General features: G+C 43.7%; 1 protein-coding gene and 1 long non-coding RNA gene across 5 annotated transcripts in view; one reads left to right on the top strand and one right to left on the bottom strand.

Moving 5' to 3' along the window:
* XPO1 (exportin 1) overlaps nucleotides 1–15,989 on the bottom strand; it is a 39,102-nt gene extending 23,113 nt beyond the window's left edge. Inside the window, exons 1-4 of one of the 4 annotated variants that reach the window (XM_082217373.1) lie at nucleotides 15,776–15,989; nucleotides 12,074–12,205; nucleotides 8,644–8,745; nucleotides 4,487–4,559 (exon numbers count right to left, since the gene is read on the bottom strand). In XM_082217373.1, coding sequence (XP_082073499.1) covers nucleotides 4,487–4,559; nucleotides 8,644–8,745; nucleotides 12,074–12,199 — 301 coding nt within the window. In that variant the 5' untranslated portion in view covers nucleotides 12,200–12,205; nucleotides 15,776–15,989. Of the gene's footprint in view, nucleotides 1–4,486; nucleotides 4,560–7,502; nucleotides 7,567–8,643; nucleotides 8,746–12,073; nucleotides 12,206–12,819; nucleotides 12,840–14,054; nucleotides 14,813–15,775 lie in introns of those variants that run through there. The other 3 variants (XM_082217374.1, XM_082217375.1, XM_082217376.1) reach the window with 3 other exon arrangements.
* A 989-nt stretch (nucleotides 15,990–16,978) lies between these two features.
* On the top strand, nucleotides 16,979–18,994 carry LOC309529767. Its single transcript, XR_014218434.1, has 2 exons — nucleotides 16,979–18,549; nucleotides 18,651–18,994. It is a non-coding gene; the product is annotated as an uncharacterized lncRNA (long non-coding RNA).
* Nucleotides 18,995–19,341: the final 347 nt, after the last annotated feature.

Genomic DNA, 19,341 nt, shown 5'->3' with positions numbered 1-19,341 from the left:
CAATGATCTTACCAATTGCAATAAAATCTTGAAGTAGCACTTTCTGACATTATGGCACTTCTGGGAAGAGATGGGCAGTAGTAATGGGGAAAAATCCAGGTCTTATCAGGAATTTAATGCTCATATAATTTTATTTATTATTACATTTATATCCTGTCCTTTCACTCAAAGCAGACCAGGGCAGCAACTGGATGAAGGTATCCAGCCCATTAAAATAATTTTGCTTAAGATCTGCCTAGCCCATATATGATTCCATTTGATCTAAAGGGGTGGTCATGGGGGGAATCTACTTTTACACCAACAGTGTTGAGGTAATGCAAGTGTTAACAGCAGATTATAGTAAGCCTGCAACAGTGAGTGCTTTTTCAGGAAGAACTTTCCTAGATAGCATGACAGAAATATGGAGGGTACATACATAAGGAGATAGTCTAGGAAGTGATTCTAGCAGATTTTAATAATTTCTGAACTGGTGGTCACTGCAAAAACAACAAGGGGCAAGAGTATTGGGGCACCTACAAGACATATATAAGCTCAGATGGTCTATATCAGGGGCCAGCAAACTTTTTCAGCAGGGGGCCGGTCCACTGTCCCTCAGACTTTGAGGGGGGGCAGACTATATTTTGGGGGGGGGGAATGAACGAATTCCTATGCACACTAGGAATAATGCGGTAGGGGAAGGGCAGGCATAATAAAATAAAATAAAATAGTGTGCATTAAAGTGGGGTGGGGAAGGCTCAACAGACAAGCTCACCCACCACCACGCTGCTCATCCTCCCGCCACCCCCCCAAACCACACACAGAGAGACCCACAATCGCCCCACAGAGAAAATGTTGGCAAGTTCAGGATGAGAACGGCTGAGGCGAAGGAGGGATGGCGGCTCCGGAGAAGTGGCATCAGTGGGGGGAGCTGGAAGAAGAGGTGAGGGGGGCGAGTAGTCTTCCTGCCCACCCACCCCAGCAGCTTTCTCGGTTTGCCGCCTCCTCATTTGCCGAAGGGCTGGCGGTGGTGGCGTGAAACGGGCTTCCTCCTCGCCAAGAGAAAGAGCTGTCACTGCCACCGCTTCTTGTCAAGCGGGTAAGCAGAGTGAGCTTGTCTGCTCCGCTCTCTGGTCCACAGGAGCACCAGGGCAGCGGCAGCGATGGAAGGAAGATTATTATTATTACTACTACTATTTTCCCAATGGCCTGACTTGGAGGGAGAATAAGAGGCGAAAGGCTGGTGGGAAAGAAGAGAGAAAGAGAGAGAAGAGGATTTTCCCCCTTCCACCATCTAACTCTGCACGCTCAGCTTCCGGGGGCATAATACAATACTAATATTATTAATGATATTGGGGTAAGTAAGCAAGCAAAGGTGGCCCGGCCCTCTACCCAAAACAAAGAGTGGTGGGGCGTGTGGAGGCGGTGAGTGGTGCCACCCAGACCTACACCTTTTCTTCTTGTTGGAGCTGCCCGTCATGGCGCAGGGCTGCATGGTGGCAGCAGCGTTATTGTCATTGGAAGCCAGCTTGACTGCCCAGATGGAGTTTCCGCTGAAGTAAACCAGGCACGGCGTTTGATGCCAGAGCAGCTCGGCCTCTTCCTCCCATCGCCATCGCCGGCAGTCTCGGCGGGTTCTTAAATGGCCAGGCAGGCTGGGTCTAGGACCCAGCCGGGCCTGATCAGGCCCAGAGACTGTAGTTTGCCGACCCCTGGTCTATATAGCCTACTTCATGATATCCAGTAGACTCTAGCCACAAAAGCTTTTTAGCAGATTTTATGACATTCTGTATTCTTGGACACTGCCAAGGTACAGTGGCGAATTTAGGGCTGTGCAAGCACTGGGTGTTGAGCCAGGGGGCACATTCTCAAAGCAGGGAAGGTAAGTGAGGCATCAGACTTTGGGAAGGAGGTATGAGTCTCTGGTTGGTTGAGTTCACAATTCTGCTTTATTTTTAAAGAAGCTTTTTAGTTATTAAGTTACATATTTTGTGTTTTCATTTTGTATTTTTATGTTGTAAACCACCCGGTGATCTTTGGATGAAGGGTGGCATATAAGTTTAATAAATAACAGTAATAATAACTGAGTTGAAAACACCTGTCTAGAAGGCAAGAGTGCATAGTAAGACTAAGCATGTGCTTAGTTTTTAGGCCCCATCGTTTGCTTGCAGGCCTAAGACTCAACTCTCATGTTCATCAATTCCTGATCTCTCACAATCCAGCCTTATTTATTTTTACATTTATATCTCATCTCCTCCCCCAAACAACTTTGGGAAGTATACAGGTTCTCCCCCTCTCCACAGTATTTTCACAACAATCATGTGAAGGAGGTTAGACTGTGTTGGAGGCTGGCCCAAGGTCACCTAGTGAGCTTTATGGTCAAATGGGAATTTAGACCCTAAAACTCTTCATGACAGTACACTGAACTCTTAGAAGTATCTCTCCATTTGCATACAATCGGCATGTGTGCAAGCGCTGACACATGCACTGTTTTCACCACCACAAGGGGATGGGGGCTTACATACGTCCTGCAGAAATATGTGGTGGATCAGACCCCTGCATAAATGGGGAGTTGTCTGTACACCCTTCCCCAATGCAAATTACATTTTCCTTTAAAGCATAACATAAAATCAGCAAAACACAAATACCATACATTAATCAAAAGAACAGATGCAATAAAACAGCACCAAAACCTATCAGTACAAATTCATCAGTTGAATGAGTAGTATAGTAAATACAGTGGACTTCTGCGCATGTGCCGAAACCTGGAAGTGACCTGTTCCGGTATTTCTGGGTTCAGCATGGTGCGCAACCCGAAATCGCACAACCTGAAGCGTCTGTAACCCAAGGTATGACGGTAGTGCTGTTCTTGGTTCTGGATTCAGAAACTATCCTAAAAATGGACTTGCTAGGTAGGGTTTTGGCAAGTAATTCTTTTAGACACAATTCTTATTAATGAATTTAGAGTATTAGTGATCTCTTTCATTGAGACTTGTGTTTTCTGTATGCAAACGCTATGGGCATAATCCAGTTGGAACATTAGTACTAATGAAAAGGCTGGGGATCAAATGAATGTGTTTGCTAATGGAAGAAGCTGCAAGGCAAATATTTGCAGAGTACCCCTTCCTTCTGCAGTGCCAACATCCCCCCAAATATCAGCTCCAGAGCATAGGGGAGTCTTCCATAACAGGCTGGAAGATGGTTTAACCAACCAGGCTCCATCCATCAGCCAAAGCAGCAGCTGCAGGGGGACTACTTAAGATTACACAGTCCATTTAATTCCTATCTCAGCTCAAGAAGAAACTAAAAAGAGACTGTGATGTAATATTCATCCAATACTGAAAGACATTTAAAACATATATGTCATTTACTGGTTTTAAAACCAGGTTAAAAAGCCACACCAAAATTTCAAGTAATGCACTCCAATTTGCAGCAACCACCTTTTTGAGCCCTATTCTACACATTGACTCTACTCTGGTCTGCTTAATGTACAGCTGAAGCTCAGCTATTGTGAATCATGACATCACATAAATCGATGCTCACCCTGACAGCTCGTATACCAGCTTTCCAGAGTCAGTATCACATACTTTGATGTTGCCACTTCTGCCAGTCCCAGCTTCAATTAAAGCAAGCAACCAGACCAAGTGCCAAAAGTTGACAGTGTGCAAGATTGCTAACTATGCTTAGCACTAGACAAGCAGTTCTTGGAATGGAACTGCAATCAGTTCCATTTAGCGCCACCTCTCATTCCTACGAGCTGCAAATACAGACCCTCTAGAATCATTCCAGCAAATACAAACTCCATCAGCACTCTTACAAGAGGGCACCCTCCCCACCCTTCACAAGGCAATTTAATTCTCCAATAGTTCCATTCTTCCTTGTATCTGAAGGAGGAATTACTAGCCCAACAAAATGTGTTTCATCTGGAAGCAGCTATGCATGGCTCAGAAGTGGCCCTTAGCTTGGATCTCTGTGTTGTCAAAACATGTAACTCCTTTTTATCAAGGTTTTTATACATCAGTACATTTGTCAAGCATTGGAAATTCCCTTGCCAGTATGAAACAGCTGTCTAAACGTACTCTGCTTTGGTGAAAACAATGCTGTTTGCTCAAAACAGCAGTGCCAGGATTGGGGAGAAATCAACCAGCTATGCATTATAATTCACTGGCCAAACACAGCTGTTTTAAGTGTGGATAAGGAGCTTGTTTGCCAGTGAAATAAGCATCTAAAAAATGGAGGGGGAGGGGGAAAGTGAGAGGAGGGTAGTTATATTGCATGAGGACAGTCATTTGAAGTTTAATCAGTGGCCACGCTTGGAAACCAGAACATGTTAAAATTTGTGTCTCCATTCATCCCAAAGTATTTTTAAAAATCTACATGACTTCATTATCACACAATGACACAAGGTCCAATACCTGATCTATCAGGCACTACCCCAGTGCAATGTCCAAAAACATACCATGCGAGCATCAGTGAGTCTAAACTGGACAAAGAAGTCACTCATATCTACCTTCACACTGGGTTCTTGGAAGAATCTTCCATCTTGTTTTTATCACGTTTTCCAAGATCTGCAGGCCATAATACTGAAAATTGGAGAAGTGAAACATGTGAGTATGTTGGATGATTTAACAATAGCTTTCAGGATTCTCATTCAAGCTGACATCATTCACACTTAACATCTAAGATTAAGTCTGTTAAAAACAAGTCTATTCACCCATTTATTGAGCTTTTCCCATGCATTTTCCTTATTTTACCCTCTTAAATTCTAAAGTCCTGCTGTTTTTATCATGGTTACATTAGAAAGGGAAACAAAAAAAATGTTTTGCAAAGCCAAATGACTTATGTGTAAGGGGAAAAATGGCAGCCACATAAAAATGAATAGCCTAAATGACTGCTCACAAGTTCAAGCACACAACCAAGTTTAGCAACTTGGATGAGCATGGGCTTCCTGGCACTTGAGCTGTTAAGACCAGGGCTTAACATAGTATATCTACTAACACTTTCTGAAGGATGTATTTTCTGCACTTCACTGGTGTGTACTTAAGGAACAGCAAGACAGCTCATAGGTTGTTGTTGTTTTAAAAAAGATACAGTAGTCTCTCCCCTGTAGCAGCTATATCTACTGTTTAACTTTTGTGCTCAGTCAAAAGTTCACCATTTCTAGATACACTTCTAAAGTTGTTTTACCACCCAGATAAGCCTCCCAAAGGCATGGTTCAAATGGATACATTTATAGGAAATGAGAAAAGCTCTTCAACCCATTTTATTCCATTTATCTCAACGTAAATATGTCCAATAGACCTCTATGATAAGTTGTATCAGACTAAGGTCATCATTAAAAGCAACAACAGAGAAGAGGAGGAAAAGGGGTCAAAGAGATGTCGCTTTCCCTTTAATCAGAAACCAACACTGAGGAGACAGGAGGCAATACCTGAAAGGCAAATCTATGTTTTAATGTTGATGGCTGGTGACGATTTGGCTGAGAATAAAAGTTCTTCAAGTCTGTTAGTGTCTATACAAAGTAGGGTAATTAGAATTTCAGCCAAAGGGATCATGTAAGCCCCATTTTAAATAAGTAGCACAATGTAGACTGTCCCAAACTACATTGTACTCTCCAGTTGGTTGATGGTTGTTTACATTTTAACTTCCCACTCTCTTCTACAGTATTAGTATTTTATATATTTTAGAATTCCACATCTTCATAAAAGGAGTAAATTTAGTTATGTATCTGTGATATTTCTAGCCTAGTTAATGATCTTCCATTGTAGAAGCCGGTGAAACATTTCAATCTGAAGATGCAAGTCAAGGAAGTTATATGCAAAAGGTGGGAAAGAACATCTGCAGCTGAATATTTGCTTGTTGTTTCTTCAGCAGGTCGCATTGCTGAAGTACAGAGCTAAGTTTGTAAAACTGAATTGCAGGTTGCCTCCTCAGCAGTAGGAACTGGTGCCAGAGAAGCAGCAAGCAAAGCTTTGGCAATGCTTGAGGTTCTCTTCTCCCCCCCACCCACTGATGCACATAACTTCTTTGTAATGTGGCCTAAATCTCAAGTGAACAAACATTTCTACTGAACAGTGATGGCATTCATGAAGCAGCTCTGAATAGGTTCCCAAGCTGTTCATCAGCAGTCACTGCAGTGTATGCACCACATCTGCGCAATGGGGTGACTCCCTATGGGCAGGATTTCACCTGTAATAACTCCCTTTAAAGTTGCTCAGTGATACACAATCTGTGCAAATATCCCCCTTGCCTAATGCGCATCCCAATTCTCTCTGGGACTAATCTTGCTCAAAGTATCTATCTTTAACATATAGAGGATGCCCATCAGTGAAGCAAATGATCCTGAAATCCCTAACCTGCCAACAAATGAGTTTCTAAATGCCACAAGTAGGTATGTCAAATGGAAGGCCAGAAAGGGTGTTACTATAGTTCAGAACTACCACATTCCCACCCTGCGGCTAGCCCTAGAGACGATGAATGGCAGGTATACATTCCTCCATTCTGCCTGGTTCAGAAGGCTATTTGGTAGAAGAGATGAGATGACATAAGATTATGAGCATGTGAAATTTTGGCTAGTCTGTCAACACATTCACCAACAGTTTCAACTGTAATTTTCCCTGTCTCATCTTCACGTTGAAGCATCTTCCGATTCTATTCCCACTTTACTAACAAAGCAATGAGATTTAAGAATAATCACAATGAATATACAACGTATTTTACCAAATCAAACCTAAACCAGCCCCACCCAGTATGGTCTAGTGGCTGGCAATGGCTCTCACAGGACCCAAGCAAAGGGTCTTTCCAGGATCCTGTTAGCTGGAGATACCAGAGACTGACCTAGAACCTTATTCATGCAACGCTCATACACTTAATTCCTCCCCTAGCAAACTACTGGTAACCACACAAACACACTAAGAACTAATTTACAGGCTACATGTAAAAAGTGATAGATGCAGTGACTCTTGCATCTTTTTTTCTATGCTTCCATGTAACATGAGACATCTCTCTTCCATGAGTAGCATGCATGCACATGCACCAACACATGTGTGCATATAACATGCAATGCAGACCTAGTATAGTAGGGAGGGAAAATAATCAAGTTGCATTATGACCAGTTTGTTTTCTGTTCTTATTGTTATGACAGCAGCCAACATATATTACAGCTATTTTTCTCTCTCCAAAATTAATAGGTGTTACATTCCTGTAGCAAATATCTTGCAAAAAGAAGTTGTCAGGACTAACTACAAAAATATGCGTACAAAACAATCCAAGGTTTTATATAGTTTTCCCCTCCCATTTTTGTTATATTTTAAGCCTCAAAATTTTATTTATGTAGGCAAAAGATGGGACAGAAATTACAGATTAAGGAAAATATTTTAATACAATGATCCCTGTGGCAGAAATTTTTAATGGGACACTTATTCTATGTACAAAACCCATACCCACCCCACCACCCAAGAAACCAAAACAAGGAAAAAAAGCAATTGATGAACAGAATTCAGTTAAAGGGAATCAAAAGGGTAGACCTTGTGGAGGCCTGCCGTCAAAGCCTAGCTGTGTCAGTTGCACAGGAAGACACCCCTTTTCTTCCTATTACAAGCAATCAACATAATGGAACATTATGATTAATATCAGGTAGTGTTAACAGCTTTAAGAAAAAAAATGACTGCATAAAAGCCAAATGTCATAGTGCATAAATTTAGCACCAAATCATTTGCAATTTATGTAAATTGAAGAATTCTTTACCTGTTGCTTTCTTTCTGTTCCTCTAATCATCTCATTTTTCACAAGACAAATTTGAGTTTTAAAAAATACTGTTGATAAAATCAACTTTAACATTAGTAATGTCTGTGAGTATAAAAAGCAAAGTTTACCAGGCAAGCAAACAGGCAAACATGGTTACTTAAATTTAGTACTTTGAGGAAGTTCTTAACTTTGCCCTAAAATTTACAAAGCCTTTTTCTTCCCAAAAAAGTTAAGACTTTCCTAAGTGCCATCCGAATTCTGAAGGAACTAATCAGCATGGCTGTTTTCTATCTCAACACAAGTTATGGCAAATTTTGTGTGTTCAATGAATGTGGCCATGCACAAGTTTCTCCAACTATATGACAACCACTTTCACATGTTTGGCAACTCATATTTAAACCTTTAAAGTTTCTGAAGCAAAAACATAATTGCAGTAGGCTGAAGCATGTCTACTTTAGCCAGACTATCCTGATGGTATGGTTTGATTAACTGTACTGCAAGCAACTACAGATTGTATTCAACTGAAGTGTCTGGGGTGCCTAGCCTGCTTTAAACTGCGCAGGACAATACCAGTCTTTCAAAAAAATATTGAGGGATGTATTTTGCCCTCAGTTAAGTGCACATGGCTCTCATTAACAGAAATGAAAGCCAAACACATTATCTAAAGACATGATACGGCTATAAGATTTTATAACACTCAAATCTGTTCATAATTCAACAAGAGTTTTTATACAATTCCCAAGTGACTTATAATTTTTCAAGCCTTTTATAAGAAAAAGTAACTGACAACCTCATGGATCAGACTAAAGGATTGAAGAAGCAATAAAAAAGTTAAACAAATGCTAAATCTAAAAATTGAGATACCTTCCTCAAAGCCTGAGTGGAAGAAAGGTCAAGATCAATTGGATATCCTATACTTACTTTGGTGTTCATATTCTGAGAGAATTCCAAAATAGTATCAACTCTTGTCCATGCATCAGGGTGCTCCTTTAAGTGAGTCAAGACCTCCTGTGCCATCCTTTGCTAGAAAAGCGGACACAATGAGTTAACAGCTTTCAAAACAGCTTATCGCACATGGTTTTACAGCATTACTTCCCAAATTTTGGATAGCTGAGGCAAACTTTTTTCGGCTTTAAAAATTAGATGCACACTTCTCAGCAGTGGCACCCACCCTGTGAACGCCCTCCCATCAGATGTCAAGGAGATAAAAAAAAAACTACAGTGGTACCTCAGGATGTGAATGGGATCCGTTCCGGAGCCCCGTTCACATCCCGAAGCAAACGTAACTAGCGACGGCGCTTCTGCGCATGATGTCATTTTGAGCATCTGCGCATGCAGCAAAACCCAGAATTAACGCGCTCTGTTACTTCCGGGTTGCCGCGGAGCGCAACTCGAACACGCTCAACACGAAGCATATTCAACCCGAGGTGTGACTGTACACAACTTTTAGAAGACATCTGAAGACACCCCTGTATAGGAAAGTTTGTGTTTAATATCTCGTATTTTTATATTTTGTTGGAAGCCGCCCAGAGTGGCTGAGGGAACCCAGTGAGATGGGAGGGGTAATAAAATAATAAAATAAAATAATAATAATAATAATAATTCATTGCAGTACCAGAAATCACTTCACTACCCACATTTCTCTGCAGGCCACTAACCAGGCTCTGCTTCTTAAATGAAAAGAGATATGCCCAAAGCAGCAACTCAAGCAAACATCACCAGCAGCCTTCCCTGAACACAGGTACTGTTACTGGGTTTTTTGCATCAGAATTGTCTAGATAAACCAGTCATATCTGAAACAGATATTTAAAGCAAATGCCCTGTCCCCAACAGAGATTGACCAGGAGGTGGCAAGGCCAGAGCAGTGTATCTTATAGGGCACACAGTAGGCAGCCTGCTCTGCAGATGGTACTTTGAGAGAACAAGAGGCTTCAATGATTACATTTCTTTCACGTGGGACAATCACTGTGCTCTCACAGTACACTAGCACACCCTGGCACAGTGCTTGGGAATTACTGGTTAAGTAATTAAATGCACTTTTCATGGTGGGGAAATTTTAGGCAATTGTGTGTTTTTATCGAAAATTCTCTAGCTAGGATAGAATATTGATCTACAGTAAGGAATCTGCCAATACTACTAAATATGCTTTTGAAAGTCCAAGGTATAATCTTTATTTCTACTCATTTCAAAACAGCTTTTAAGATACAGAAAGAAAAAACGTTTCATAGTTGTTTCTCAACCACTGATAGCAAATAAAAACTAACGTTGATGGTACATTTTTATTTAACAGAGAACAAGCACACAAAAAATTACTCCAAACTAATGTAGGACTAAGATCATCTGAATATCAAGACATAAACTTTATAACACCTATGACAGGTAGAAAAGGCAAACAGTGGTACTTCTTGACAGTTGGAACCATCTTTGCTCTCCTCCCCAACCACACTGTTGGGGGGGGGGATTCCCTAACAAACAGTGGTACTTCTTGACAGTTGGAACCATCTTTGCTCTCCTCCCCAACCACACTGTTGGGGGGGGGGGATTCCCTAACCCCCAGAGCAGATTTGGGAGATATATGGGGCAGACAGGAGAGAAGAGGTTGGGGAAAACCCAGTTCTCCTAATAGGAGTCCTTGAGACGGCTTCCACTAGTACCCTGGATGATCTGAATTGGGACCACAAACTTTTCCATGAATCACTACACTTTTGTTCAGAGATCCACTAGAAAGTAAGAAACACCCTAAAATTAGACTGGAACACAGACACTCAATTCTAGAAATCTGATCACTACTTTCCAAGGCATGATGCAACTATGCAAGACACCCTACAGCAAGCTGCTGTCAAAGATGCAAGGCATGGAACTTGAGAGTGTGTGTGTATTTGGGGTGGGGTGAAGGGGTATTGCAAACCACCAACTTGAATATCAACTTCAGAATCAGCTGCCAAGAACCATCTTAAGAGAAAAAGGTTCCTGGTGCTCTGAATCCCAATCTATTGTATACCTTTCAGTTGCCTGGTAGAACTACTCAGGGTCTGAAGTTCTAGTGTTTAATTCATACCTTCCCACTCACCATGGTGAATGCCTCAACTAGAGAGGAAAGCAAATACTGATTCAGAGAAATGCTTCTATAGTGCACATCTTCCCCAAACAAAAGATTGTGGAGCCTTCAAGCTTTAAGTGCTTGCCAATTTAAAACAGAACCCCTTTTATGTTCTTCTGCAATTCTGCTTCACTGATGCCACTAAATATGCTGCAACTCTGCCACAAGTCCAGGAGGGGAATTTGTATCTGGCCAAATCATTCTGACCTGCAAGTGTGCCATACTACATAAAAACTAGTCCAGCTGGACTATTCAGCTCAGTCCAACAACTTAGGATGCAAACATGAGTAGTGGAGAAAAAGCAATGGATTAGACCAGGTACCCCCAAACTCAGCCTTCCAGATGTTTTGGGACTACAATTCCCATCATCCCTGAACACTGGTTCTGTTAGTTAGGGATAATGGGAGTTGTTGTCCCAAAAACAGCTAACGGGCCGAGTTTGGGGATGCCTGGATTAGACCATCCTTCAGATATTGTTGGACTACAACTCCCATCATCCTGGACCATTGGCTATGCTGACTAGGAATTATGGGAATTGAAGTCCAACATCTGGGAAGGCCACTGTTCAGAGATATGGAGGGATGAGGAACAACATGAAGGTAATAAGGGTACCTCAAGCAGAGACCAGTGTGTTTATGGCTGCAGATTGGGGTATATACAGAAGGTCTAACAAGTTTCTGTCTAGACAGCAGAATGGGATGCTCACTGCCCTATCAGAGGACTTGGACTGACTGCCCAGTCTGATTTCAGTGGCTCTTTTTAAGTTTGATGTCAAAATATGCTTCTAAGCACTTTAGAAGTATAAAAGCAGATTACACAGAATTTATAATTCTGAACAGAATTTGGAAGAGGTCACATAATAAACATTTAAACTACTTAAGAGACACAGACATACTATAGGCAAAGGAGACAGCAATCTGCCTTGCACTTAAAAGTCCTATGAATAAATGGGACAGAAAACTGGACCAGAATACTTATCTCTAAAAAATTTAAAGAAACAAACAATAGTAAATTCAGTCACATTCCATCTTTCTGTTACTGGCATGAAAAACAAGACAAAAAGCCACCAAGGTATTTTTCAACGTAACTGTAGCATTCCTGCTGGCTTATTCTCTTCAGATGCAGCTTGACTGCTAGTCAAGTTTTACTAGCATATGAGAAGTCTTCAAAAGAACCAGCTATTTTTTCCTCTACAGATATACTTTAGACATAATAAACTGCAGGTTTCTAGTTCTCAAACATATACTGTACCTGGGCTCCTTCTCCATGATACAGGCAGTTCACCACATTATCCAACAGATTTATATCCAATTTCTGGTTGAAATCCAGCAGCTGCCGTGCTGCATGGTCTGCTAACATTGTCATAATTGCTGGCATAGATTACTGCAAATTTAAAGAAATAAATCAAGTTACAGAATTTACTTATGTTTAATATAATAGAAATTCAAAGTTCTTCCCAACTGCCTTTAAGACCACTTCAGCTCCCATCGTTTACTACTGGTAACATATTCAAATGTTGAACTTTTTCTTCAGTGTAAGCCAACCATAATTGTCATACTAAATTTTGTAATACTACACATAAATAAACTTATGCCTGGTTAACGTCAAAATAAAATTATGCCAGTGCTTAAACCAGGAGTTAATGAGTCACAATATGTGCTCATTACATCAAATGCTGAGGTATTTTACAAAAATGTGTGCATCTTTAAAATCTGAAAGAGTGGCATCCGAATCCGGTTCTCTCTGAGCCACAATAAATTAATAATGTAAAGTGTAAGAGAAATGGTCAAAAGAAACAAGAAATGCTAAAGCACTGACAGATTTTTAAGGGGGGGGGAGGCAGGGGAGAATGCTAACTTACTGACCCAATAAGATCATTATTAACACATGAAATTATTTATGTTGAACAACTAAGTCTACCAGAACATATCACTGAGTGAACAGCTGTTAAAGGCAACAGGATTTGCTATTACCCCATAACAGTCTTCTCAACCTACCATCCAGAGAAGTAGACAGCAGGCATGCATAAAATTTGATCACAGCTGAAAAAGTGGTGCTAATCCTGCTATACAGTAACATTAATATGGTGTCCCACTCAGAAAGCTTAACATCACACTCTGGAAACTTTACCAAAAGCACAGTGCATCCCTAAACATATCTACTCAGAAGTCAGCCGCATCAAGGTTTACTCCCACATGACTGTAATAAGGACAGCAGCCTAAGTGTCCTAAAGGATTAAATTCTTACAGAAATACATATACAAGTTTTGACAGTGGGACTTAGAGCACAAGATCAGCATTAACCAGTTGAGCAGAATAAAATCATAGCTAAATAGTTAATGGACAACAACTGTTGCTGAAGACAGCCTGGTGAACTGGAATAAATGGCAAACTAAGGCTACTCATCACACACTTAGAAAAAAGTGCATTGAACTCATTGGGATTACATTTGCATTGGTCTGGGCTGCATTAACCATCATAACCATAACTGTGACAAGCAAAGAAACAAATTTCTTTTCTGAAGAACACACTATATTTAATTAGATACAAGCACAGCAGTTATGGTTTACATCTACAATGCTATTGCTACTTACTACATAACAATTTAAGTGTTCAATTTCTCACAATATTACTATTTAAAACAAAAACTAAGACTACCCCCCATATTTGGTAGTACTTTCCTTAAGTTCCCTAGCTCCAAGTATCAAATTACCACACCTCTTCTATGCTTGGCCACACACCCTCTATTGCTGCATCTACTGTTCCTGACTAGACAGTTACACACAACAGCTCAGAAACAGTTTTCATGCATCTTCCACCTCCAACTAAAACACACAAAACTGCATGTTAGGTCTTATAAGTCTTGCAAATGCAGAAAGACAAGAGCACTTTGCCACTTGTAATCTCTTTAGATCAGATAGGTCATTTTAAAGTACAGTAATTGGTGGGAAAGGCTAGAATGCATCAAGTTCACGTATATGAGCAGTAAGTTCAATAAATACATTAATGAATCTAGACTGAAAGTCACTGGAATGCAAAGAAGTTTAAGATATAGAATACTAGAAACGTCACATAATTTCTTTCCAAATAAGCTATTATATTACATGTGAACCCTATCTAACCATCTGCCCAAGGAACACCAATTGGAACACATGCTGTCAATAAAGAAAGGTTTTCAAAGGGCTAGCTTTTGCTGTATACCTATGCGATTTGTTCCATATCATTAACCTTACCTAGATTGTGAAAATTGGTTCCTCCCTTTGCACTCAATTCCTCCAAGTTCGTTAGCAACTTTACTGCCACTTTTTAAATGCACACTTTTGTTGAGTTTTATCAGAAAAACTACCACATGGAGAAAACAAATGGTCAATAACAGAGCTCACAATGTATCAATCCTGTTGACGTTCAAAGCAGTATTCACTGAGGTACTTACTGCCACTAACTGATTACAAAACAGCTATCAGACCAGCGTTACCGAAAGTAAGCTCTCCAAAGTTCTAAGTATGCCCACATCAGAAAGCCCGTACATTTTCAGGAAAGTTAAACCAATCTGCACACAACCAGAAACCTACAGGAGGCTGCAGAATACGAAACTTTGGACTGCAGTCTGCCCCTCCCCCTATAAATGCTTCGCTAACGTTTCCTCGAAACAAGGCATTAACTTCCGATTACAGAAAAACGTGAATTAGAGGAGGCTCGCTGAAACCAGTAATAGATACGTAACGTAAACAGATGCAGCACATGGGGTACATCCGAAGACGGCAGTTACACACCCACCCACTGGAAAGGCCTCGGCTGCCGCCCTTCGCCAAACAGCAGACACACTGCAGCACATGCAACATTCACGCTGCTACTACTAGCGACACACAGCTAACGCTTACGATCTGCACTTAAAAGAACAACAACCCCAAACCGCCCGAAATATCTAACAAGGGTCACTAGCCCCGGGCACGCGAAGCTTTAAAGAGATTTTTGTTGCCTTTCCTCCCCGACAGCCGTAAAGAGCAGCTGGGCCACTGCAGCCCCTCCCTCCTCTATCCCTGCTTTCTATACAGGGCCCCCACGTGATCCAGACGGACGTTTCACTAGTGCTGCACAGTGAGAGGCACAAATATATTTCTGGAAACTTCCACTCCCAATAATTCAGATTATGCTCCTTAATTTCTCCACCCGCTCTCCAGCACCCCCCCCCAATATACTTCCCCCACCGAAAGGAGGAGGCCCTACCTCTAATCTCCCGCCAGGCCGCCTCCCTCCTCCTGCCCGCCTTGCGTTTTGCCCACCCAAGCTCCAGTTTCCCAACCCCACACTTGCTGCTTTGCTTCATCCTCCAGGGATGGCTTTGGCTTGCTGGGACCTTTCGGGCTCTCCTTCCCCATCCAATTACTTCAAGGCCTTCGTTTCTCGTCCTTCCAACAGCTCCCACGCTTTATTTAGATCAAGGCGGGATCCAAACGAAGGCCAACCCCAAACAGAGGTTTCTCTTTCCAAGGCTCGTGGCCTTGGTTTGCATACACACCCCCTTTCCTCCCCCCTTTTCCATGAGGCTTCACAGCACACCTCTCCACGCTTAGCCATGCCCACATCTTACACCCCCTACCCCAAGGAAGAGGCCCCGGACTTTGTTTTCTAAAACACATCCATCCTCCTCCCCATCACTGCTTTCTCCTAGGAAAACAATGAGTTCATCAACATAACGTTTAGGCCTTGAGATTATAGCAGGCAACATCACTTCCAGGGCTTCACACCATTGCTATTTTCATACTTTCCGCTTGTCCAAATGCTGTATCCTAAAATGCATTAAGTTCTCCCCCGCCCCGCCATAAAACTTCACCCCCCTGGGATTGTATCCACTCCCTACTTTCTTCTCCAGTGCTCCCTCCCCACCTTTCCCAATCCAATCTCCCACTGGTGTACCATCATGCACAAGTTTCACAGATGAACTCTCACTTACCTAATTGAGTATCACAGCTACTTCTCGTAGAGAGGGAGCGGAGAGCAACAATAAAAAAAAAATAAAAAATCCAAGCAAAGCCAAGAAGTAGGAGGAGGAGGAGTGGGGTGAAAAGACCTGTCCAGCCTTTCTTCCTTTTCAACTCCCCCCTGCAAACAACACACACACACTGGAGAAACAAAGCGTCTATTTTTACATGCGCCCCCGAAAAGTCTGCTTCTTCCAAGCCCACCCGCCCTCGGCCCCCAGCAACTACAACAACAACAAAAGAAGCCCCACTGGACTTACTACCAAAAAGAATGGGGTCGCGGGCAGAATGGGTGAATTACTAGGAAGGGAGGGGGGAGCCTGGGAAAGAAAACACACCCACCCAACGCACACACTCAAAAAGTCACTTTCTGCCTCCCAAACTCAGCAAAGTTGCTAACACACCCACATGGAGGATCAGGGCTTTGCCACCCATTCAAACACATGCACACACCTCCAACACCCCCCCTTCCTGCTCCCCACCCCACGACAAAAAGAGAGGGGGGAGAATAATACAAAAGGGGCAATAAGACAAGAGAGGGTTGCTTCGTCTAACAAGAGGGGAAGGGGCAACTCCTGGGCCCTCTCTCTCTCTCTCCTCCCCCTTTTTCCTGCCTCTCCCGCCCTTTCCTCGAGATTCAGTTGTATGGGGACGCTATACTCTCTCACGCTCGCGTATATATACAGAAACACACGGCAAAACTATAAATATATATAGATAGATATATGTATGTATATATATTTCTCTCTCTCTGTTTTTAAAAAAAGCGGTTTCAAGAAGCCTCCAGCGCAGGTGAGGCAGCCACGCTGCTTGGAAGGGAGATGGGCCAACCCCTTCGGTTGGGGCCTACAAGACAAACACAACACCTCGTCCCCCGAAAACGAGGGGAGATGGGAGGCAGACGATGGACCAAAAGGAGGTGTTCGCCTCAGCGAACCACCCCGTTATGAGGGTAAAAAAAGAGCCCCACACAGAATTATTATTCTTTTTTTTGGGGGGGTGTCCTCAAGGAAACTCCAGTGAGCGTGGAGCGAGTCGGCCAAGTCCCCTCACGGAGGTCCGCTCATCCCCCTTGGCTTAGCCCCCTCCCCGGCCCCGAAACCCACCCACCCCTTCCTCAGCCGCTCCACTCCTGCGCTTAATGAACCCCTCTCGCCCGCCTTCCACACGCACTCGCGGAAACACGCGCGCGCCCCCTTCTCCTCACGCAGCTCGCTCCTCAGCGCCCCCCCTTCCTTCTCTCTCTCCACACACACGGCAAAAGGCGGCAAAAGGGGACCAAGCGCGGCGGCGGCTTCTTCTGCCTTTCTTTTTCTTTTACCCCCGCTCCCCCCTTTTTTTCTTTTCTCCCTTCTCCCCCTCTTTCGGCGGCGGCGGCGGCGCTTCTTCTCCTTCCGCTCGTCCCCCTCCTCCGCCTCCTCCTCCTCTAGTGCCACAGACTCGGAACCGGCTCAAACCGGTTCAGACTGGGAGATTCCATCTCGGTTTAGTTTTCAGCCCATGGCGCCTCGGAGCGCGCGGGAGGGGCGGGGCGGGGCGTGTGCGCGGAGCCTCCGCCCCAAACCGCCTCGCCGCCCCATTGGCTCCGAGCGGGTGACGGAAGACGAGTGGGGTGGGCAAGAGAGAGAGAGGAGGGAGAGTGGAAGAAAACCCAACGCCAGAGACACACAGGCACACACACACACGCACCACATTGCGCGGGACGCGGGCGGAAAAGGCAGCGCGGCGTCTAATTGGCTGGCCGGCACGCCCGTCTTTCTCCTCACTCCTTTCCCCCCACCCAAACCGCGCCCCGCCCTCCGCTTACTCATGAAGAGAGCGCGCGGGCTTTTCCGACAGGCCACGCCCCCTTTTTTAAAACTCTCCCGCAGAGGTTGGCTGGGAGGAAACGTGAAGAAAGGCCGTGTGGGTGGCGGTGACAGTAGCGGTGGGGGTGGGCGTGGAAGGAGGGAGAGAGCGTGCCAGAGTGAGCGGGCGCGCGCAGCGTGGGCGGGACAAAGCAGCTCCTGGGCCGCTTCCATGATTGGACGCGGGGGGGCTGTCTTTCTTGACATGCCACCACCTCCTCCTGCTCCGTGCCTTCAAATAGCCATTCTCGCGGGCTTAATATGCTTTTAGCCGCAGCAGCAGCAGCCGCCTTTTGATTGGGCGGCCGCGTCAAATGACGTCTCGCGCGCGCGCACTTGAGGTAGGCCCTTGTACGGCTCGGCTCGCGGCGCCGCCGCCGCCGCAATTAGATCAATGAGCGCGAGGCGAGGCGGTTGAGGAGGAGGAGGAGAGAGAGAGCTACAGCGCACGCGCACATCGCCTAACGGGCCGGCGGAAGGAAATGGCTGCCTAAACAATAGGGATTTATAAAGGGAGAGGGACGAGGGGCCGTCCCTGAGGGGAAAACCCTGTGGAGTTGTGAGGGGACGGCGGCTCTTATTTGTTGATTTACTTAGCCCTGGAGGTTCAGGGCTCCTCACGACCTACTCGCGGTCCCGCTCCTTGTACTCACAGGAAAAGGCGGCGTAATTTTTAGTTTGTATTCCTCCCCCTTCCTTCATGTTTCCCTGACCCCTGTGACAGCGATAGGTCTTCTTCCTCACCGTGGGACGCCTCTACTTTTGCTGAGTTCATGCCGCTCTCCTCCGGCTGGAATGGCTTCACCCGGTTTATATGAATCGTCACTTGCCCGTTTTCGTAACTATGTTTTTACTGGTTTTTACTCCGCTTTTCCTGTGTTGTTTCCAAGGGGTGAAGGGTAAGAACTCGATCGTTTAGCGGGGCAGGGAGGTGATGGGGCCGCTTTTGTTCTTGCTTTTATTATGTATTTTGTGAAATTTTTTAATATTGTATTTTTAGGTTGTGAGCTGCCTTGATGGTTGGGGCGGACGATATACTGTACAATTTTAATAATCATCATAATAGTGTGGCAGCGCCCGCACTTTTGAACTCCCTATCTGTTGAGATGCAGTGGGCACCTTCACTGTACATTTTTTTTGGCACCTGCTAAAAACATACTTGTTTAGATAAACCTACCCGCATGCTTAGAAAGTCGAGGTTATTTTAATCTATTTTAGTATTTTAACTTCTGTATGCTTTAAAGTGTGGTTGTAAATTTTCGTTATGTAAACCGCTTTGAAGGTTTTTGTAGCAATCAAGGTGTAAAATTTTTATGAAATGATTAAATAAACAGATAAAATGAAGCTTATGTTCTGATTTAATTTCCACCGCCATCCTTACCGTAACTTGGTGGTTAAGAAACTGAGCTATGAGTTAAGAGTTTCCAAACTTTTCTGAGCCTTGAATTCACCCTCAGCCTTGGGTCCCCCCCCCCAACTGCAATTATATTGATTTTACCTTTCTGCATTGGTGTGAACGTTACAGCTAGGTAAGGCACTTGAACTTCTTTGAACACTTGGCAATATACCCTTCGCAATATACTGTGCTTATGTATGTTAACCAGTGCTTTTCTGGGGGTACGCAGGGGGACGCATACCCTTAAACATTTTGTGAATCTAAGTTTGGCCTCATTGAGGGGCAATATTTCAAT

Source organism: Podarcis vaucheri (genome assembly GCF_965113315.1).
Source record: "Podarcis vaucheri genome assembly, chromosome: 3".
Classification (NCBI taxonomy): domain Eukaryota; kingdom Metazoa; phylum Chordata; class Lepidosauria; order Squamata; family Lacertidae; genus Podarcis; species Podarcis vaucheri.
Note: the sequence above shows the minus strand (reverse complement) of the source record. Positions and strands in the feature narration are given on the sequence as shown.